Here is a 22,758-nt window from a genome sequence, read left to right on the forward strand (position 1 = left end):
ACCCTAATATGCATCACAGGCTCCTTTTCTGATATACAAAAATCATTATCTTAACCTAGTTTACTTCTCCAAAGTGGTCAAGAGGGAAACCCTCAAGACTATATTTAGATTTCTGTAAACCACTAGATTGCTTATCTGGTATTTCTCTTTTGCAAAAAGTCACGAGAGAAATTAACACGAGGCAAAGTTTAGGTAAGAATCATGGCTTGTTCACAGATGAAACCGTGGAGACAGGCGTTCCCAAATCCTAGTCTGTATTCACTTCACTGCATGCTCATCCCTGCCCTATAGCCTAGAATCCCGGAAAGAAATGCAAACTTCTGTTTACGCAAGAAAAAAATACAGAAACCCACGAGCATGTAACAGACTCGGCGCCGCTTTCTCTCCTTCTCCCACCAACAGACTGGCTCGTGCACCTCCGCCCGCTTGGGTCTCCAGCTGACCCGGGTCCCAGCGGCTTGCACACGCAGGCCAGCGTCCCACCGCTCCACTACCGACACGTGTTCTTCCTGCCAACCTCCGCTGCAGGAAGCGGAGCTTTGCCCCGCCCCGCATTCCCCAGGCCCCGCCCCGCCCATTGCACCTCCGGCCAATCGAACCCCGAGGCGTACACAAGTCACGCCCCTCCAGGCCCGGCCCTCCTCCTTTGTTCTCCCCCGCTCCCTCTCTGGGCCTGTGCGCTCCTCGCAAACCGAGTGGCAGCCGCTGATTGGTGGCCGCGGCGCAGCCAATCGGAAGGGGGCACCTCATGTTAGGGCTCGGAGTTTTAAACGCGCCGCCGAGGGCCGCGCGGAGGACGGAGGAGAGCCTGGGGCGGCGAAGGGCGGCTCGACGCAAACCAGGCGCACGCGGCCCGCGCCCGGCGTCGCGCCGGGATTGGTCAGCCCGCGGCTTCCTCCGCCCCCAGCCAATCGCCGGGGCAGACTTCCTGAGGGGGTTTTCCTTCCCTCCCTCGTAGCTCGGGAGCTGAGGGGCGGTCGCCCGGACCCGGAGTGCCCAGCAGCGCCGACGCGAGGAGGCCTGCTCCGCACCTGCCGCCATGAGGCCCCGGAACGCCTGCCTGCTCGTGCTGCTTTTGGCGCTGGCGCAGCTGCTGGCCGTGGCGAGCGCAGGGGAGACGGACGAAGGTGAGCGGGCTGCAAGCCTGTGCGGGGCCCGCGGGCGGTGCGCCCCCGGCGACCGATCGGGCTTCCGCGCGGATCCTCTCCAGAACCCGCGACAGACGCTGCGCCCGGTGCAAACTTGCTGGAGTTGGAGTCGCGGTAGCGGGGGGCAGGGTCGCTTTCGGGATCCCGGGGGAGGAGGACGGCCGAGAGTCCGGGGCCGCGGGGCTGGGGCATCTTGAGCTCCGACTCCCCGAAAGGCCCCTGCCACCCCGGTCTTGGGGTGCAAAGTGCCTTTTTTTTTTTTTTTTTTTTTTTTTTTGCAACGGGCTTCTTTGCCTTAATCTTCAGGTTTTCCCCAGGTCCAGGCTGACTCTCCAGGCGAACACGCCCAGCGAGTGGGAAGGAAGAAGGGGCCCCTGCTTTGAAGACAGGGTTTAGAGAGGGGGCGAGGGTGTGAGGAATCCCAGTGGGAGTTCTCTGGAGCCGCCGCGGGCAGCGAGTATTTTACTTTTTAAAAAACGTGGCCTGTAGATTTGGAAATGCAGGCGTTCTGGTTTGAGAGAGAAAGGGATGGCTTGGCCTGCGCCTTTTGGAAACTGGGGGTGCCATTTCTGCTGCGAACGTTCATTTAGCACGTACTCTGTACTTGTCACTGCGATGGGTTCTGAGTGGAAAGGATGGTGAGTGTGGTCCCTGCCCATGAAGCACGCACTCCAGTAGGAATAATGCAGCCACTAATCATCTTGCTGCATTTTTCTTCGAAGTCAATCAGCTGCAAACATAAAAGAACTTTGAAAAGCGGGAAGTACTAGTGAAGAAAAGATTGTTACTCCTAGAGAACAGGGCATCCCAGTACAGGTCTTAACCCGCTTCCTCTCTGCCTTTTTGAATACTGAGTTTGTTCCAATATAAATAAACCCCCTTGTCTAATATTAGTGTGCGGGGGAATTGTGGACTTTATACTCTTTCAAACAGGTTGAGTAACTTCTTCATGGGTCACTTTTGTTAAAAAGAGTCTTTGCCCAGAATCAAAAGGAAGTGAAAACCTGCGCTCAGAAATCTAACACCTGCCGAAAGGAACCCAGCTAGCGGGACTGCCTACAAGTGTGCCTTGGGACCTTTACCCAAATCACCTGGGTGCTTATTTAAATACAGATAGCTAAAATATACTGCAGCAGAATGCAGGGGAGGGGCCCTGGAATCTGTTTTAGGCAAGTTCTGCACTGAGCCATAGGCAGAATCGACTTTGGGAGACAATGGAGTTTGAGGGCCAGTATCAGTGGAGGGTGCTTTTTGGAAGAAACAGCTAAAAAGCACTGTAGTTTTGTCTTAGTTTTGATCCAGTGATTCTGTCTTGAGGGATTCTTGAGAGGCCTGGGGGAGTGGCAAACTTGGGTGGACTTCCAGGACTGTTAGAACCAGTGAGTTTATCCTTTGGGTCACAGATCACTGATGTAGTAGTGTTCCTGGGAAGCAGTTGCCCATGGAGTGAGCCCAGGAATCCCTGTGGTTGTCATGGCCAAGGGCCTGTACTATGGGCAGAGCTTCTAGATCTTTGACTCTCCCATTTCTGAGGGCCCTTGGTCCTTCATTTTCAAAGCCTGTTGCATATAACTTGTCCGACAGATTTATTTTGGTGCTATACTACCCCCTACCCCTGATATACCAAGAATTTAGGGTTTTCTTGTTTTGTTTTGTTTTGTTTGCCTCTATTGCGTTTCAGATTCAAACAGCACAGTGGTGTCTGGACACCTAAATCTCCCCCCATCCCCCAATGTAGTAACTAAATTCACCTTAAGCCCTGATGGATTAAGCTTCAGGTTACATGTCTCAGCTTAGAAGTCGCCTGTACTTTTCACATCCTTCTAGTTAAATGGGAAAGGAAAATATTTTTATCCTGTTTGTTGCCTGTTTTTATTTAGGATAAGATTTGTTTAGATTTAAAAGTAAGTGGAATTTCACTTGGTGTGCATGCTAAGGAACTGTTAAATTGCCCCCCTTTTTTCATTACTGAGATGTAATTCTTTTCAGTGCCCTAAAAATGCAGAAAATCTAAACAATTCTATCAAAAACATTGGGCATATTGGGGAGAAAATCTATTGTGGCAATACCGCAAAGCAGTTAATGGGCAGCCCGCTCCACTAAGTAAAGTAACTTTTTACTTTACTCGAGTTCTTTGTGCCTCGGTTTATTCATCTGTAAAGTGCATGTATCAATTGGTGTGTTTAAGAGCTCAGCACAGTGCTTGGCACATAATACCTGTAATTTGCAAAGAGACTGTAGCTAATCACAAATTTCTCATTGTTTGATATGAACTATCCAGTATTAGCCTAATGGCAGAGTTTACCCAGGCATTAGCACTTCTCTGCTGGGGATTAGAGAATGACCAGGTGAGGACCCAGAGTAAGAGTGAGAACATCCTTGAAGAAGCTGTCTGTGTCCTGGTGGGGCAAGGGTCCAGTGTTGGCATCAGGTGTGTTCTTTAGAAGTGGACAGAGGTTGCAGCAACCTGTTGTTAGACAAGAGGCCCCATGTTTCAGGAGTGGCCTTGCTGTGTGGGCAAAGCAATGTGGAAATGAATGAGAGACACCTCTCTTGCCTCATGCCAAGAAAGCTTATACCCTTTTGGAAGGTGATGGAAGGTTTGGATATAGTTTCTTTTTGTTGTCATTTGTTTGTTTTTTGAGCCAGTCTCTGTCACCCAGGCTGAAGTGCAGTGGTATGCTCACGGTCCCCGCAACCTTAGCCTGCTGAGCTCAGGAGATCCTTCTGCCACAGAATTCCAAGTAGCTGGAACCACAGGCATGCCACCAGACCTGACTAATTTTTTTATCTCCCCAAGTTGCCCAAGCTTGTCTCAAACCCCTGGACTGAGGCACTTCTCCCACTCTGCCTCCCAGGGTGCTGGGATTACAAGTGTGAGCCTCTGTGCCTGACCTGTATATATTTTCTATCCTGAATGTCTACTTTAAAAGTTAAGCCCAGTGAAAAGTGGTCTCCCGATTAAAATGTGAGGTGTTTTGCTTACATGGATGTGTGGGTTTCTTTTTTCCTTCCCTGAGCCAGTGTCTCACTCTGTTGCCCAGGCTAGAGTACATGGCACAGTACAGGCACAGTCTTGACCTCCTGGGTTCGGATGATTCTCCCATCTCAGCCCCCTGAGTAGCTGGGACTACAGGTCCATACCACCACACCTGGATAACTTTTAGGTTTTGGGGGGTTTTTTGTAGAGATGAGGTCTTACTGTGTTGTCCAGGGTAGTCTTGAACTCCTGAACTCAAGCAGTCCTCTTGCTTCAGCCTCCCAAAGTGCTGGGATTGCAAGCGTGAGCCATTGCACGTGGCCTGGGTGTGCGGATTTCTAGTAGATAGAAATATAGAGCTAGCACCTTCTCAAACTGCAGAGGAATCAGTCCTGGGATTGTCTGAGTTGAAGAGGAATGGAAAGGTAGGAGCCATGCCTTAATGCAGTTGCGAGGCCTTCCTTATGTAGGGGATTTCCTTTAAAAAGATATTGAAATTGTTTTTTAAAGTGTCAAAAAATAAGTTGCCCCTTAGGAATGCTCTGTCCTATGGTAACTCATGAATACCCATTTACTCACAAGGGCTCCATCACTGGTAGTGTTGGGAATCCACTTTAGGCTGAGCATAGGTTAAAAAAAAAAAAAATCTTTGTTTCCAGATTCACTCTGGAAAGGACTTGCCTGTGTGACCATGTTTCAGGTCTCTTCACTGTAAACATCACTCTGCCTCATGCCAAGAAAGATTATACCCTTTCGGAAGGTGCTGGAAGGCTTAGATATATTTTGTTTTGTTTTCTTTTTGTTGTCATTTGTTTGTTTTTTGAGCTGGAGTCTCTGTCGCCCAGGCTGAAGTGCAATGGTATGCTCACAGTCCCTTATACCCATGCACTGAACCTATTATTGCAGTCCCCTTCTCTCCTGGCTGTGTGTCCTAGCTAGAAGACTGGACTACGTTCCCCAGTGCTTTCTTTCTAACCTTCCTCCAATCTTCCCATCTGCCTTACTGGCAGAGCAGCCAGCCAGTGAGGGTGAATATGGAGACAGCCCAAAAACTCTAACCACCAATAAAGGGCCATGTGAACATGTCGACTGCGGGTGGGAAGTGCGTGCCTACTAGCCCCCAGCTAGAGTAGAGAAACTGCATCCAGCCCCCAAGTCATTTTGGGTGGACTTTCAAGTGAGGGATGTTCAGACCAGCCTTTTGGAAAGTAGCGATGATTAGCATCCCACAGGTCAGCATAGGGCAACTCAGTGCTTTCCTTACAGGATTGCTGTGGGCCTGATTCCTGGAAGTGTCCAGGGCAGTGACCGTGACCCCTAGTGAGCCAGTGTTAAGCTCAGAGGTTCCCAAGAGCATTTGGTCCTCTGATTCATGAGGACCAGGGCATGTAATGCGGGCTGCCAGATATGAGTGGAAGGGGATTGGGTCTAGTGTAGTGTGAAGAAACAAGCTCTACCACAGAGCATAAGTTCTTTTCCTCCCCATTCTCAGGTATCTAGAAAAAAATGTGAGTGGATGAATAGAAAGATAGGAAACCTCGGGGACATTGGGTTATCTCCAGTGTGAGGAAGCTGCCCCCCACCCCCATCCTCTGGTGCCTAGAAAGATTTGAATAGAGACAGGAGAAGCTTGAGAACATTGGATTATCTCCAGTGTGAGGAAACCATCCTCTCCTCCTCAGGGAAATGTCAGAAAGCACTTGCTGTGTGGGCTCCTGCCTGTGCTCACACTCAGCGGTGGCTGTCTCCTCACACATTCCCTAGACCCCAGAGGAGGAGGTGGCCTGGCCCTGCCCCTGCCCATCCTCCCAGCCCCCCTGCTGATGGTGCCAAGGGAGTGTCTGCTGTGGGGGGTAGGGGGAGGGTAGGTAGGATCACAAAGCCTGCTCAGTCGTCTCAGATTGATGGGTTTGCTTTTGGCATTTTGTTTCTCCCTCCCCCGAAAGAGGATGAGCTTCGGCCTTAAGTTGGAGAGAAGAATGTACAAGTCAGGACAAAGCAGTGGATGTTTAAAGGGAAAAGAGGTGATTTGTGTGCCAGTGGGTTTTTTGTTGGCTTTTTGTAATTTGTTTGCAGATTGGCAAACTGATGATGAACAGTGCTACCCACCCCACCCAGACTGCAGATGGGGCTGGAAGGAGCTGAGTATGGTGGGACCTTGAGGTGCCATGCAGGGTCCCACCCTGGTTCAAGAAGCTGCAGAGTCCACAATGCGAGTCCCAGGGGTTTTAGGCTTTCAGACCGAGATCTCACCCACAGCGCCAAACAATAACTAGCAGTGTTGACTTACCTCCAGGGATGTATCTCCAGAAAGAATAATTGGCCGCTTGAAACATTCTAACTTCAGAGTTAATGAAATTAACTGTGCTTGCCACACTTGGTTCTGTTTACTGATGTAACAGTAGCCGAACAGCCGAACAACCTAGCTAATAAGAATGGCAGTTCTGAACTTCTTTATATCTGTAGTTTGGCAAAAAAATTAGATTGAACCTCCATGGTGAGACATACACAGTTTCTCACATTTTGAGAAGAAAATTTAGCTTCCAAGCAAAGGTATAATTTTTGGTGCATGCTGGCCCCATACATTTCTAAATTTGTCATCCCAAAATAACTTCCACCCTGGAGATTACTCAGGAGTGACTTTATAAGTAAAATATGATTCCCCACCCTCTTCTCATACTTCAGCCTTTCCCTCTAGACATACAACCCATAGAGCTATTTTTCGACAGTGAGGTAAAATGCCACCCCCTTTCAGAAATTGAATTAGTAATTTATACCCCAGAATGAAAAGTCAAGGATGACTACTGTTTTCCTTTTTGTACTATTTTGGGGGCCAGGCAGGCAATTTGTTCCTGGGAGGCTTTATTGAGGCCTACCTGTGGAAAGCATATGGGGGTGGAGAGGGGGCATATCAGTGAAAGGTAACCTTGCCCTTGAACACAGACGTGGGAAGAATCACAAAATGAGGTGCTCCTGAGATGCAAAACATAGGATGTGAGTAGAAGAGCCTATGCTACAGGGGTGAGACCTTGGGAAGATTGCAGAGGACAGTGCAATGGGTGGGGGGGTGGTTGGCCAGTGCTGGGACTGTCCATGCCTGGTGGGAAGTATGCAGAGCAAGGCAGAGGACCACAAGCAAACCTGGAGAGGACCCTTTTCTGCCCTCTAGCTCCTGCTGGGGCATTTGGACTTTAAATTCTAGAACTGTTTTTAAATATTGTTTAGCCATGACCTCCCTTTTAATGAAATCTTAAATGGCAAACTTAGAGCAGAATTGCTGGCGTGGAGGAAGCCTGATGTCACCAGGACTCAAGACACCTTTTGAACTTTTGGGTTCTAGGAAAGTTTTGAGGTGGAGGAGAGTTGCTGGGTTCCTAACCAGTCTGAGTATTTTCTATTCAGATTCTTCTAATAGAGAAAATGCTATTGAGGATGAAGAGGAAGAGGAGGAGGAAGATGATGACGATGAGGAAGACGATTTGGAAGTTAAGGAAGAAAATGGCGTCTTGGTCTTAAATGACGCAAATTTCGATAACTTTGTAGCTGACAAAGACACAGTGCTGCTGGAGTTTTACGCTCCTTGGTAAGGACCACAATCTAGTTCCTGCAGGTAGACAAGCCCTGTGCTTCACACACTTGACACCTCACAAGGTCATCTACAGGGCAAGAACTCGCAGTGTAGATTTAGAAGCTGGGAGCTCAGTTGTCCCACTGCTTTCCATGAGCCAGCCCTCATGGAAGGCAGTGTCCTCTATCCAGTGGGTTATATATGAATACGTCCTGTGATGGTCACAGTTCAGGGATGGCCGTTTGACAAACAGCAATGACACAGAGCCCTGTGCTGGAAACAGACACGTCCTTGTTGCAGATTCTGCCCTGACCAGGCCACTCCGCCTCCCTCTTCCCACCAGGGCCAATGTCCCAAGTGCAGGCTTTTGACCTGTGTGCAGTGTTTTTATTGCACACACAGGCCCTGGAGGGAACAGTCAGGTACCCCCCACTTCTTTTATCCCTTCCTCTCCTGATGCAGTTCATTACAATCTTTCCCTTCCCCATCCCTGCCGTATATATGTTATAAGCCCTGCTTTACTTTTCTCTGTCCTCTACCCTCCCTGTTTTGCTTCTGAGATCAAGAAGTCAGGATATGCTCATGTTGTGTATCCAGTGCCTGATGGTCAAGACGGCATGAGGGTTTTATATAAAACATCTAAATAGTCCTTTTGGAATGGGCACAGTGGCTCACGCCTATAATCCCAGCACTTTGGGAGGCCGAGGTAAGAGGATTGCCTGAGCTCACATGTTTGAGACCAGCCTGGGCAGCTTGGCAAGACCTCATCTCTATACAGTAAATCAAAAAGTTAGCCGGGCATGGTGGCACGTGCCTGTCGTTCCAACTACTTGGAAGGCTGAGGTGGAAGGATCACCTGAGCTCAGCAGGTCGAGGCTGTGGTGACCATGAGCGTGCCACTGCACTGCAGTGTGGGCAATAGAATGAGACTTCAACTCAAAAATAAATAAATAAATAGTCCTTTTAACAAGTTTAACAGGTTATGTTTTCTTATTCCATACATCATCAGTTCTCATACTTTCTAGACAAAAGACTCTTTAACACTCTTAAAAATTGAGGACTCCTGACCAGCCTGGGCAACTTGGAGAGAGCTCATCTCCACAATAAATCAAGAAAAATTAGTTGGGCATAACAACAGCTCATTATATGTTAACATTAGAATACTGACATCCTTGCAAGTCAGGGAACCTCTGGAAAACTACTTCAGACTCAGAATGAGTATAAAAGACAAACAATGTCTAAAGAATTTTGCCTTCACAAGACCTCCTGAAAGGGGTCACTGCACCAAACTTTGAAAAATTTACAGATGGAAAGACCAAGGTTTAGATGTTGAAAGTATTTCCCCAGGGCAGAGCTGAATTCAAACCTAGATCTGTGTGAAGCCAGCATCTGCTCAGCTTCTAGTGAGGGCCTTAGGCTGCCTCCATTTTTGGTAGAAAGTGGAAAGGGGCATGTGCAGAGATCACATGGTGAGGGAGGGAGGAAGCCTACACTTCACATTCCTGGGAAGGCACTGGCTTATTCGTGAGGAATCTGCCCCATGACTCAAGCCCTTACCACTAAGGCCTTACTTCCCCACACTGCCACATTAGGGATCAAATTTCCACATGAGTTTTGGCGGGAAAAAAAATCAAATCCAGACCATAGCTCTTGATGAATTTAAATTCCAATAGGTGCAACTAACCTATTTCTTCTTCCCTAAATCTAATGATTAGGTGTGGACATTGCAAGCAGTTCGCTCCAGAATATGAAAAAATTGCTACCATCCTAAAGGATAATGATCCTCCCATCGCTGTTGCTAAGATCGATGCAACCTCAGCATCCACACTGGCCAGTAGGTTTGACGTGAGTGGCTATCCCACCATCAAGATCCTTAAGAAAGGGCAGACTGTTGACTACGATGGCTCCAGGACCCAGGAAGGTGAGCTAGTAGAGGACTCATTCCCCCCAGGAACTTCTGAATATGTGGAGAGTGGGAATTTGGATAACAGAAAGGAAGAAAAGTTGAGTGGACTAAGGACTGGCTTTCCTAGGAACAGCAGCTCTGGTAGAATATTTGGGTTAACTGAGATCTAAATTAAACTCATTCTTGGATGGGAGAGGTGTCTTCCCATTTCAGACCATGAAATTCAGGATCTGGAGCAGGAGTGTTAGGAAGTAATGGTGGTGTTCTAGAGCAGTAGTTCTTGATGCTTAGCATGCGTCAGAGTCACCTGGAGGGCTTTTTCAGACAGATTACCGGGCCACAGTCCAACAGTTTCTGATTCAGTGAATCTCAAGTCGGGCCAGATAATTTACATTTCTTACAAGCATGCAGGGCTTGCCAGTGCTGCTGGTCCTGAGCCACAAGCTGGAAACCGCAGGTACAGAGAGCCACATCCATGAGATTGCCGAGGGCGTCTGCAATCTGGCCTGATGCATCCCTGCCTGGCTCACATTAGACACTGCATACATTTTATTAAACAAATGAACAAGTGAAATTGTATCCTTTAACAAGGACATATCTCTGTTAATCACTAAAAAATGGGGGGGGTGATGCTGCATTTTCCATTCCTAGTGTGGCACAGTGAAAAGAACATCGAATAGGGTTCAGATCTTCATACCCATGAATAGGCTTGTGTCCCAGCAAGTGTCTTCCCCTTTCTGGGTCCTGGGTTTTTAACCTGCAGAACACAGGGTCAGATTCAGATGGACGTGATCTCAGAGCTCCTTCATGTTGGTGTGAGAGGCTCTTCTCTGCTTCTTCAAGCAGTAGAACTCATTTTGGGGTCATTTCCATTGACATTTAGTGGCACAGTGCGTTTGTCTGTCTGTTGACTGGGTAATATGTTTAATATGTTTTGTAATTCAAGGAGGTAGCTTAATGAATAATCTTTCTACCCTGAACCTGGATGATCCAGCTCCCCTCCAGCTAGTATAACGAGTTTCCTCTGTATTGTTTAGAAACGTTGTGCATATGTAAAGGGAAATATGTTTGTGTATGTGTATAATTTTCTCATTTTTATAGTTGTTACCATATCTTAAATACTAACCTGCACCTTCGTGTTTTTATTTAGCAAATATGTCTTAGCCATGTTAGTACATAAGGACCTTAATCTAAAAACAAGTTGAAAGTACTATACTTTTATTGTTTACAAGTATGTAGGCATATGTATTGGAGGTCTGTGCCCGGTGTTTGACCAGGAGGGACGTGGCCGTCTTAGAACCTTTAGAGCATGTTGTAGTAAATGGGCCTCCTCCCATGTTAACTGGCTTAACTAGCTCAGGACCTCTGGGTGTGGCCGGGGCAGGTAGTTTCTGCTGTGAATATGCCAAGAAGGTACTGCTGCTTTGCAGGAGTATTCTAGACTTGGCCCCTTGCTGGATACTACAGTGAAAAAGAGGCGAGAGTTTGCAACCACTGGGCCTAAGAACCACTTAGCAAGTTTTTTGTAAGAATACATTCTTGTGCCAGGCTCAGTGGCTCAGCCTGTAATCCCGCGCCTTTGGGCAGCTGAGGTGAGTGGATTGCCTGAGCCCGCGGGTTCGAGACCCACCTGGGCAGGTGAGACCTCATCTCTACAATAAAATCAAAAAATTAGCCGGACGTGGTAGCACGCACCTGTAATTCCGGCTACTTGGAAAACTGAGGCGAAAGGATCGCCAGAGCCCAGCAGGTCGAGGCTGCGGTGGCCAGGAGCGGCCACTGCATTCTAGTCTGGGCGACAGAGTGAGACTCCAACTCAAAAAAAAAAAAAAAAAAAAAGAATACATTTTTGTGTGCCACTCCAGTCACTGAGTCCATATCTGGGGAATGAGGCCACAAATGGGTTTTATTTTTTATCCTTCCCCAGTGATGCTATTGCTCTGCTTTTACATTTTTCTCATTTTCTTTTCCACATGATATATGTGATATGTATGATATACTGGTGCTGGATATGTATAACTAAATACATACACAATGTGTGTGTGTTAAGAGGATGCCCCCAAATTATATAAGTAGGCATATGTGGTCAAAACCATCGGGAGATGGCTGGTGGGGATTCTCTTGGAGTTAGTGCCATAGTTTGATAATACAGGAAGCCTGCTTTGTCGTGTTGCTAAGTAAGTCTTGGGCTTTCTGGAGAAGTTCGCAGGTCGTGTGTGTGGCAGCAGAAATAGGACAGAAGGCGGTTGGAAAACAGTGGACCTTCTGACTCTGAACTGTATCCTTAAACTATGGAGGTGGCCCTGACTAGGAATGTAGTTGGATTTCAGGAAGTCATACATTTCCTGCTCTTATGAGCCCTGCCACTCTCTCCTGTCCTCACCCCTTCCCTCATCCCCACCTGCTTCTGGGGGCAGGGGAGGAACCTGCCAGCTCAGGTTTCCATGTGCTCAGCCTTGCTTGGTTTCTTTCAGAAATTGTTGCTAAGGTGAAAGAAGTCTCCCAGCCCGATTGGACGCCTCCACCAGAAGTCACACTTGTGTTGACCAAGGACAACTTTGACGAAGTTGTGAATGATGCCGAAATCATGCTGGTGGAGTTTTATGCCCCCTGGTAAGATGGTGTCAGCTTCATATGGTTGAGATACTTCCTGTATTCAGCACCCTGCCGGACACTAGATGCAGGCTGGCAGATGCCACACTGGTGAAGCAAAGAGCAGAGCATGGTGGACACAAGTTGTAGGGAGAGGCTTGTAGCACCAGGTCTCCTAGAAGAGGGCTTTTGGAGGAGTGAGTGTGGATACTGCTGCCAGGTAGTCCTTTCTTGAGTAGGAGAAGGGGCCCAAAGGACAGAAGATGCCAGAAAGAGAGGTAGAGCGGGAGTGAGTGCAGGTGGCTGGTTTGTAGGGTGACCTACTTGGAGAACAGAGGTGGATGCTTCATGGGCAGGGGAGGGAGGCATGATCAGTTGCTTGGGTAAGCCAGGGAGCAGTCAGAGTAGACAGAGCAAAGAGAAAGAAAGACTGTTTTTAAGGGAGAGGTGAGCATAGCTCCAGGAGAGGCCATCTGCCTTCTCAAGAAATGGCCCGAGGTATCATTTATCTTGGTGACTTTGTCATGGTTCTGATTCTTGAGAGGGCTTAGTTTGTCAGGATGTGCTGTATAGACCAGAACAGAAGCCAGCGAAATTGAAACAGGAACCTGACTACCAGGCCAGCACGAATGGCCTCACCTGGAGGTGTTCTGTAGGTGAGCCCCTGGGGAGTCACTGAGGAGAGGAAGCTTGTGGGCTTAACAGTTAGCAGGGTTGGGCTTGTGGCTAGGACACCCTTGCTCTGCAGTACCTGAACGAGCTTAAACCCAAGGTCTCTGGGTTTTGCCGCAGAGACCACTGGACCTGGGCGTGTTTCAGTGCACAAATGAAAAGAGAAGACGGGTGGGTGGTTGGAGAACGAGATGAGTTGGGGGAGGAGGAAGGAAACATCTGGGGCATGTAGGGAGCGGGCAGGCCTGAGGCACCCTTGTAGCCCTGCTGCACTGAGACACTGGCCCCTATTTTGCTGCACAAGGGACCCTGGTCTGGTGGGGAGGTGGGAGCTGGCAGGAAGAACAGTGACCATGACATCTTCCTGGCTGGTTGCTCTATATCGCTCAGGAGCTAGGGTGAGCAGACCAGCAGACCTTCATGGGTTTTATGATGCCTCAGCAAACAATTCTCCTTTTACTCGATAAATAGTGTCATGTTGCAGGGTCTATCCTTTTATTCATTTGGGTGTCCTAAGGACTTTGACAAGATAATAATTTATCTTAACTGAGAGCCCACAACAACGTGGCCGGGCCAGGTGTGAGTTGTGGGTTCTTGTTGTCCAGACAGGAGCTAGGTAGTTCTTTCCCTGACTCACACTCGTCTTCTCCCCGGGTGGTTTGTGTCGGTGAGGATTTGTGACACTCTTCCTTTCTTCGCGCCTTTGTTCACATTGTTACCTGGGTCCGCTGGCCCTCCCACCACCCTGCCTCTCATAGGCTTCTGTCTAATTCCTCCCTGTCCCTCAGGTCCCAGCTCAACTGTACTCCCTCTGTGAAGTCATCCCTGGTGTATATCTTTGTGGGCACCAACCAGGAAGATATTCTCCCTTGGGACATTGTCTTGGTCTTTCTCATGCCTTACCCTGTGCTGCAGTTACTGATGCTCGTGTGTGTCACCTCAGTGTGTGAATACTGTGGAAGGAAGCACGTGTCTTCTGCTGTAGCTCTCGGGGGTCTGGCTTGGCACCCTCATCTAGGAGGTATTCAGAAGTTTGCTGGACATGGACAAGGTGCTTGAGAACACGGAGCGAGTTCTGTGCTTCATCTCGCTGGAAGGCAAGTCCACACTGGAAGGCCCCTGACAACACCAACTTCCTCTTGGCAGGTGTGGACACTGCAAGAAACTTGCTCCTGAGTACGAGAAGGCCGCCAAGGAGCTCAGCAAGCGCTCTCCTCCAATTCCACTGGCAAAAGTAGACGCCACCACAGAAACAGACCTGGCCAAGAGGTTTGATGTCTCTGGCTATCCCACCCTGAAAATTTTCCGCAAGGGAAAGCCTTTTGACTACAACGGCCCACGAGAAAAATATGGTATGACCAATTCCATCTCTCCACCCACAGTAGGGAAAGGAGGCTACCTGACAGAAAGCTGCCCTGGCAAGTGCTGGGAGCAGGCAGGTGTGGGCAGGTGCAGGCAGATGCAGACAGCAGGACGCAGGCAGTTTTGAGGCCCCCTCCTTAGATGTGTGCTCTGCTTCCAGGGATTGTTGACTACATGATCGAGCAGTCTGGGCCTCCTTCCAAGGAGATTCTGTCCATGAAGCAGGTCCAGGAGTTCCTGAAGGATGGAGATGATGCCATCATCATTGGCATTTTTAAGGGGGAGAGTGACCCAGCCTACCAGCAGTATCAGGATGCTGGTGAGTCGTGGCCCTCTGGGCTGAACAAGATGCATGCATTCAAGGCTTCTGCATTTGCTGCTTTTGCATAAAGCTCCTGGGATATGTTTTAAAAATGATTTGATGGAAGAATTGAGATCACATGTGTTGGGAATAAGTTTTCCATACTGGTGCTGGGTCCGGGTCCCTGTTGTCCTCATTACCATTACACATAGCTGACAGGGCCACTTTTTTTTTTTTTTGAGTCAGCGTCTCTCTCACACAGGCTGGAGTGCAGGGGCACAGTCACAGCCACCGTAGCCTCAACCTCCTGGGCTTAGGTGATCCTTCTGCCTCAACCTTCCAGGTATCTGGAACCACAGACATGCTCCACCTGGCTAACTTTTTTTTTTTACTTATTTTAGAGATGAGGTCTCACCAAGTTGCCCAAGCTGATCTCAAACCCCTGTACTCAGGCAATCCTCTCACGTCAGCCCCTCAAAGCACTGAGATTATAAGTATAAGCCACTGTACCCAGCGGCTTGGCAGGTTAATAACTAACATGCCTAAAGTTACACAAAATTATTACTTGAATCTAGGTCTTTCTGATTCTGAAAGCCATAAGCTCATCCAGGCTACTGCTCCCTCCCTCTACCTTCCCCAAAACATGACTTATCATCTTATATATGCATCCTATAACCCAGTTGGGCATCCCAAACCTCTAGGCCAAGAGCCCTTTGTCAGTGGAATGACACCCGATGTTTAAATCTCAGAATCGCCTCATAATAGGTTTGGATACCTCAATGAGAGGAGAGGGGAGGAACTAAAGGTACATTTACCTGTAGGATTTGGGGCAGGGGTTGGCAAATTGGCCCATGTGCCTGGTGTGGCCTACTACCTGTCTTTGTAAGTTAAGTTTCTTTGGAACATAGCCACACTCCTTGGTACACACGCTGTCCAGCTGCCTTTCCACTGCAACAGCAGAATTAAGTAGTTGGGACAGACCAAGTGGTCCACAAAGCCAAAACTATGCACCACCTGGTCTTTCCCAGAAAGTTCACCAAGTCCTGTTATAGAGCATCCTCAGACAGTAGAGTTTCACCTTAGAGTTTCTTCAAGATTTAAGTAACAGTATATATAGCCAAAGTATGCCATTCAGGGCTCCAGCCCACAGACAGGCAGCCCACCAGCTTGGGGAAAATGTCCAGTGCTCACACGTGCTCTGTTGCTAGAATTGGTGTCTTCTCATCACTGAAGATGTCAATCGATGGTAGCTCCTGAAAGATTAGTTCCAGGTTTTTTGTGAATATTCCTTTGGTTTTGTTTTTTTTTTTTTAACAAATTCCAACATACAGGAATTAGATACTATATCTGTATCGAGTTTTGTTTTTTGTTTTTAGTTTTTTGAGTTGGAATCTCACTATGTCGCCTAGGCTAGCATGCCGTGGCACATTCAGCCGCCACCCCAGCATCTACCTGCTGGGCTCAGGCGATCCTTCTGCCTCAGCCTTCCAAGTAACTGGAACTACATGTACTACCATGCCTAGCTAATTTTTGATTTATTGTAGAGACGAGGACTCGTCAAGTTACCCAGGCTGGTCTCAAATTTGCGGGCGCAAGCAGTCCACTCACCTTGGCCTCCCAAAGTGCTGAGATTACAGACTGAGCCACCAAGCCCGGCCTGTAATGAGTTTTTAAAAACAAACTCTTTTTGAGTGTTTAAGCTTTAGGAATTGTCCACACAGAACTTAGGGTGGTACTTTTCAGGGCCTTTGCTTTGGCTGCTGTGGGTAACAGTTTAGGCCTCAGACATTTAAGCAGTGTAATAAATCGCATTGTGTTGTTCTGTTAACTTTTCAGCTAACAACCTGAGAGAAGATTACAAATTTCACCACACTTTCAGTACTGAAATAGCAAAGTTCTTGAAAGTTTCCCTGGGGAAGTTGGTCGTAATGCAGCCCGAGAAATTCCAGTCCAAGTATGAGCCCAGGAGCAACGTGATGGACGTTCAGGTGAGCAAAGGCTCCCCAGGGCCATGCCGGGCACCGCCAGTATAAAAACTGCTTGAGCCATGTCATCTTGAACATGGAGATTTCACTCTGTAGGATCTTGAGCCCCTTTCCCAACCTCCTCTCCCCAGGCCACAAGTTCCCTGAAGGCACTGGACGGGAGCACAGGCAGCAGGCAGTCATGATACAGGTTTGCAGGAGGCACAGGGTTGGGGGGGTCAGGGCTCTCGCACACCTGGCAAGTCACAGGACCTGAGGCCCCTGGCAGGGTGCTGACTGCTTTTGCCAGAGTAGTTGCTCCTGCTTTTCATACCTCCTGGCAGGCAAGCACCCATCTCCCTCAGCACCTGTTTCATGGTAGGCTTGGCCTGGGTGTCTGGTGTGGCTTATAGCCAGGATGTGCCACTCAGTCTCATTGGTTGGCAGGCGACTCGGGGGTCAAGGACTGCAGGGCAATGGCAGCCCTTTTTTGTTCACTGGATGGAACTGTTGAGATTTGCAGGTGGATCTTTCTTTCCACTGCTGCACGTATTCCCCTCCACCCCCTACGTGTGATACACCAGCTATAGAAGGGCAAAGGGGGAGGTCCCAGCCTTGGGGAGCCTGGGTCCAGCTCAGTGCTCCGAGGGCTTCCGAAGGGGCCCAGTGAGTAGATCTCAGATTTGGAAGCAATCTTGATGTTGAATCCAAAGCTTTCATTTGACAGACTGAGCTGCAGAGATGTGAGCGCTCACACACGGGGCCCTGCAGCCCTTAGGGAGAGGCAGAGCTGAGAGGGGAATACAGGGGTCCTTACCAGTCTGTGCAGGCTCCACAGTGCTGGGAACCTTGCTGTTTGAACTGTAGGACACATCTGGAGTTGGGGGAGCACATGATTGAATAAGCCCCCAGGTTCTGCACAGGAACACGCTAGTACCTTGGGAAGACCACCCTGATGTCCTCTGGCTGCCCCGTCCTCCATCTCTTCCCTTAGTCTTTAGTCCTGTTGCTTCTCTCTCAAGTCCTGTGTGTCCACCCCTTCTGTTTCTCTACTGATGTGAGTCTCAGGGTCACCCTCCGCCTCCCTGGACTTAACAGTGGCTGCTGTGACTCCTCCCTCCAGCTTCTCTTCCTTCTACCCAAGGATAAGATCCTGGGTCCAAAGAGGAGCCCTGATGGACTTGGAGCGCTGTGGGCCCCAAGGAATTAGGTTCAGGTCTGTGGGAGCATGTGTTCCCAGGAAAGGAGTCTGTAGCTTTCAGTAGGTTCTTGAAGGGATCCCTGACCCCACAGAGGTTAAGGAAGATCCAGGCAGGCTCATCTGTCTACACTACTGCCGCTTTCCTTGGGAGTTTGCCTTTTGAGTGAAGTTCACTCCGGTTGCTGTTATGATTACAGACTCCATGACCTCCTGCCACCTGGAAAATGAGTCTTGTGCCTTAGTGTGGTCTCCACTGCCCTCTTTATCTACTTTTCCAGCATATTCCACCCACCCAGTCCATCAGACAGGATCCTCTTTGCACCTGGTTCCCTGCCTCTGTCCCTGCTGCTTTCTCCCTGAGTGCCTTCTGCTCCCTTTCGCCCTCTCCCGCCCCCAAGTAAGGCCCTCCCACCCAGATGGGCGCTCTGGAGCTCTCAGGGTCATCCACCACTTCCTAGCTGTACATCCTCGGGCAAACAGTTAACCTCACTGTGCCCACCACGGGGCTGTTGTGAGGGCAATGTCTGTGAGTGACTCAGTCCTTACTAAGTGGGAGCCCCTACCTCCAGGACACCCCGTGTACACACACACACACACATTCTCCACTGACTACCTGAGACTGTGTCCTCAGAGCAGCCGCCACTGAGCCCACCTAGTCACGAGTGTCATGTAATGTCAGAGTTGGATTCACCTGACACTAAAACATCCTACCTGGAAAGCCTCCTCAGCCAGCCTTAACACACTGCATTGTTCAGCTTGTCCAAGGACAGCTGCAGCCTCACGACAGCATGTCAGGAGGGAGGGATGGTCTCAGCAGTGACAAGCACCTCAGCCAGGCTTCCAGTGTTGTCTGCTTCCAGATTCTTACCTGAAGTAACACTGCTCTTGTATAATATGCACATTAAAGATGTAACTTGTAGCTGGACTTGGTGGCTCAACCTGTAATCCCAGCACTTTGGGAGGCCGAGGCAAGTGGATTGCCTGAGTTCGCGGGTTCAAGACCAGCCCAGGCAACTTGGCGAGACCTAGTCTCTACAATAAATCAAAAATTAGCTCAGTGTGGTAGCACGTGCCTGTGATTCTGGCTGCTTGGAAGGCTGAGGAGGAAGGCTCGCCAGAGCCTAGCAGGTCAAGGCTGGGGTGGCCATGAATGTGCCACTGCACTCCAGCCTAGGTGAGGCACCAACTCAAAAAACAAAAAAAGATGTAACTTCTCGGCCGGGCACAGTGGCTCATGCCTGTAATCCCAGCACTTTGGGATGCTCAGGCAAGAGGATTGCCTGAGCCTGGGGGTTCGAGACCAGTCTGGGCAACATGGTAAGACCTTGTCTCTGCAATAAAATAAAAAAATTAGCTGGGCGTGGTGGCACGTACCTGTAGTTCCAGTTACTTGGAAGGCTGAGGCAGAAGGATCGACTGCCTGAGTGCAAGCATCTTGACTACCAGCTGTGTGAGTTTGGGCCTCACTTAACCTCGTTCTCTGGATTGTGTCCCCTGGGACTGTTGTAATGGTCACAGGAGCTGAAGATGGAAAATTCTACACTGTTCAATCCATGTTGACTGCTCCTGTAGTCTGAGAGCCAGGCCTTCCTTGAGCCCAGACCCAAGAGAAAGGGTATGTAGCGTCTGCCTTTGCCTGAAAAGCCTACCTAGTGTTCACTGGGGTAATAGAGCCCCAGAAGATAGCAAGGAATCATTGGGGTGTGTTTGGATGGGGATAAGCCCAGAGTGTTGCACTTTTTGAGACAGATCCCTTCAGATATCTCCACTCTTCATCCCCCATGCTGACTCCCTTCAAAGCAAACAGTTGTGCTCATGAACAGTGGCAATGAGGCCAGGTATGGTGGCTCACACTTGTAATCCCAACACTTTGGGAGAACTAGGCAGGAGGATCACTTGAACCGAGGAGTTCAAGACCGGTCTAGACAAATTTTTATCTCTACAAAAAATTTTTAAAAGTAGCCAGGCATGGTGTTGTGCACCTGTAGTACCAGCTACTAGGGAGACTGAGGAGGAAGGATCACCTTAGCCCAGGAGTTTGAGGTTGCCAGTGACTATGATCATGCCATGTGCACTCCAGCCTGAGTGACAGTGAGACTTCAACTCAAAACAAAGCAAAAATGGCAGTGAGAGGTGTGAGTTTTGAATGAAGGCTTTTTTTTTTTTTAATCCTGCCTACCCCTCTCACCTGTGTTCTCTTTGAAACAGGGCTCTACAGAGGGATCGGCCATCAAGGACTACGTGGTGAAGCACGCCTTGCCCCTCGTTGGCCATCGCAAGGCCTCTAACGATGCCAAGCGGTACACCAAGCGTCCTCTGGTGGTTGTCTACTACAGCGTGGACTTCAGCTTTGATTACAGAGTTGGTGAGGGGCCCCCACTGCGACTCGGGGGTGGGAGGAGTTCACTCACTTAGAAATCCAGCCCTGGGGCCCTGATAGGTTAGTGGCTCCGGTGGATTTTTTAAAGTTAGGACTTCAGAGTCGTCTTTGTAACTATCCTTTTTCCTTCCCTTTTTAGCAAGAGGGGAGCTTAGACTTGAATCCAGAACCCTCTTAGAGTTTAGGTAGCCAAGCTTTGGAGAAGTTCAGAGACAGGAGAAGTTCAGAGACAGAAGAAGTTCACCCAGCCCCTGACAGCCTGGCTGTGCCACCTGCACAGGTCTCGAGGGGCCTGTTGGTCTACCTGCTACAAAGTGTGGCTCTTTCAGAAATGCTTTTCTCTCTAGTAGAGGTGAATCCAGGCTTGTTCTGTGTCAGAGAATATCAGCAACAGAATCTTAAGCTTCACCTCAGAGTCTGAGCTGGGACTGTCACTCTGTTCAGCTCACAGCCCTTGATCTGTTTCAGCTACTCAGTTTTGGCGGAGCAAAGTCCTGGAGGTGGCCAAGGACTTCCCCGAGTACACCTTCGCCATCGCTGATGAGGAGGACTATGCCACGGAGGTGAGGGACCTGGGGCTCAGTGAGAGTGGGGAGGACGTCAACGCGGCCATCCTGGACGAGAATGGGAAGAAGTTCGCCATGGAGCCAGAGGGGTTCGACTCTGACACCCTCCGGGAGTTTGTCACAGCTTTCAAAAAAGGTGAGCCGTGCACCCAGGTCTCCTTGGCAGCTCTCATCCTGGGCTGGCCGAGGGGTGTCTGGCACTCTGGCCATGGGTGCAAGGCCCCCAAGTCAGCCAGCTGCCCTTTCCTCTCTGCATACATGGGACCCTGTGACCTCCTGGTCCAGGGAAGGGCCAGTTGTGGTCCCAAACTCCAGAACAGCTTAGAATCTTTAGGACATTTGGGAATATTGTTTTTCCTTTTGGCAATTCTTTCAGTGTTTACTTTGAAAGCAAGAAAAGATTTGGGAGTCCATCTGTAGCATCAGTCAGCTTCAAGTTGGTCAGGCTCTTTCTGGCCCCTGTCGTGTGCCTTGCACCCTCTGGCAACTGCCCTGCCCTCCTGGGTCAGGCTGGCCTCACTGCCTGGTCCAGAGAGAGGCACCAGTGTCCAGGGACTTTTCAGCACTGATGGCCCCTCCCCCTCTTGCTTTCCTTGGCAGGAAAACTGAAGCCAGTTATCAAATCCCAGCCAGTGCCCAAGAACAACAAGGGGCCGGTCAAGGTTGTGGTGGGGAAGACTTTCGACTCCATCGTTTTGGACCCCCAGAAGGACGTCCTCATTGAGTTCTATGCACCATGGTGTGGGCACTGCAAGCAACTGGAACCCGTGTATACCAGCCTGGCCAAGAAATACAAGAGCCAGAAGGGCCTGGTCATTGCCAAGATGGATGCCACCGCCAACGACATCACCAACGAACGCTACAAGGTGGAGGGCTTCCCCACCATCTACTTTGCCCCCAGTGGGGACAAAAAGAACCCAGTTAAATTTGAGGGCGGAGACAGAGATCTGGAGCATCTGAGCAAGTTTGTAGAAGAACATGCCACAAAACTGAGCAGCAGAACCAAGGAAGAGCTTTGAAGCTCTTGAAGTCTGCAGAGGGTGGGAAGGACCAGACACACTGTAGCTGCCGGCGGTTTGTGGTCAGGGTGCCCATGCCAGTGTACGGGCTGAGGCTATTAGTGCAACAGCAATATCTTAATTGCTTTTTTTTTAAATTTTTTTATACTTTGGTATTTCACTTCATGCTCTGAATACTGAATAGCCATGAATGACTTAATCATTTACTCCAGATTTTTACAGAGGATACAGCTATTTTTATCATTATTTGGGGGATTTTTTTTGAACACCTACTTACTTTCCTCAAAGCCGATAAGTCGGATCTCTTCTGAGAATGTTTCCTTTTTTAATTTAAAGTTTAAAAAACCTTTGCCAAATCATGTTGATTTTGCCCTTTACTTTATTGTTGTCTGAGGAGTTAAGAAGATTTGACTGCTGGTGTGTGTTAGTTTTTGGTTTCTTGTTGTAGCACAAAGTGAGAACCGTCGCCCGGCACCCTGCTGGGGATCCAGGCCCAGTCTGACCTGTGAGCCGCCCAGGGAAAAGCAGCATCTCGGGGCAGGACTGGGCAGCGGGTGGAGGAGCCTCGCCCAAGTGTCCCCAGGGCAGGCTGAGCTCAGACGTGTGGCCTGCGAGGCATCCCTGCCCCTTCAGCCCCCGGCACTGGAGCAGCAGTGACCTCGGACCCAGACATGGACGCTTCGGGGTGGTAGAAAAGACAGGGTAGGCTGTCATCATGGAATAAAAACATTATTAAAATGAACCTCAGTAGCCATGTTAGAAAACATCTCTGTGCCAAGAGTTTGGGGGCTGGGGTGGGAGAGGGGTGGAGATGAAGCCGTGTGGAGATCTGGCCTGGGGCTGTGGGCGGGGTCCCCATCCTGCAGATCCTCACCTGACCCCCGAGAATCCTGGGGAGGGGAGCTTCAGAGGTCTCCCCTGGGCAATTCTGCTGGGAGGAGGTGGGGGCAGCTGGTACAGCCCTCTGGTTGAGGTTGCTGTCTGCCCTGAGGGCTTGGGAATTTGTGTGAGATGTGAGTTTTATCCCAGGCGTTCATAAGCCATTGCTTCATTCTCACCTACCCCCATCTCTCACCCGCTCCGAATTTTGACTGAAACA

At 49.4% G+C, this 22,758-nt stretch overlaps 1 protein-coding gene across 1 annotated transcript; it reads left to right on the plus strand.

Annotated features, from left to right (window-relative positions):
• Positions 1-763: 763 nt before the first annotated feature.
• PDIA4 (protein disulfide isomerase family A member 4) lies at positions 764-22,406 on the plus strand. Its single transcript, XM_008068354.2, has 10 exons — positions 764-1,127; positions 7,531-7,711; positions 9,412-9,617; positions 12,077-12,215; positions 14,013-14,218; positions 14,389-14,547; positions 16,366-16,517; positions 19,903-20,059; positions 20,543-20,776; positions 21,241-22,406. The coding sequence occupies exons 1-10, from the start codon at positions 1,040-1,042 to the stop codon at positions 21,657-21,659; spliced, it is 1,941 nt and encodes a 646-aa protein (XP_008066545.1). The 5' UTR covers positions 764-1,039; the 3' UTR covers positions 21,660-22,406.
• Positions 22,407-22,758: the final 352 nt, after the last annotated feature.

Source organism: Carlito syrichta, unplaced genomic scaffold, assembly GCF_000164805.1.
Source record: "Carlito syrichta isolate Samal-C Ts95f unplaced genomic scaffold, Tarsius_syrichta-2.0.1 Scaffold310468, whole genome shotgun sequence".
Lineage (NCBI taxonomy): Eukaryota > Metazoa > Chordata > Mammalia > Primates > Tarsiidae > Carlito > Carlito syrichta.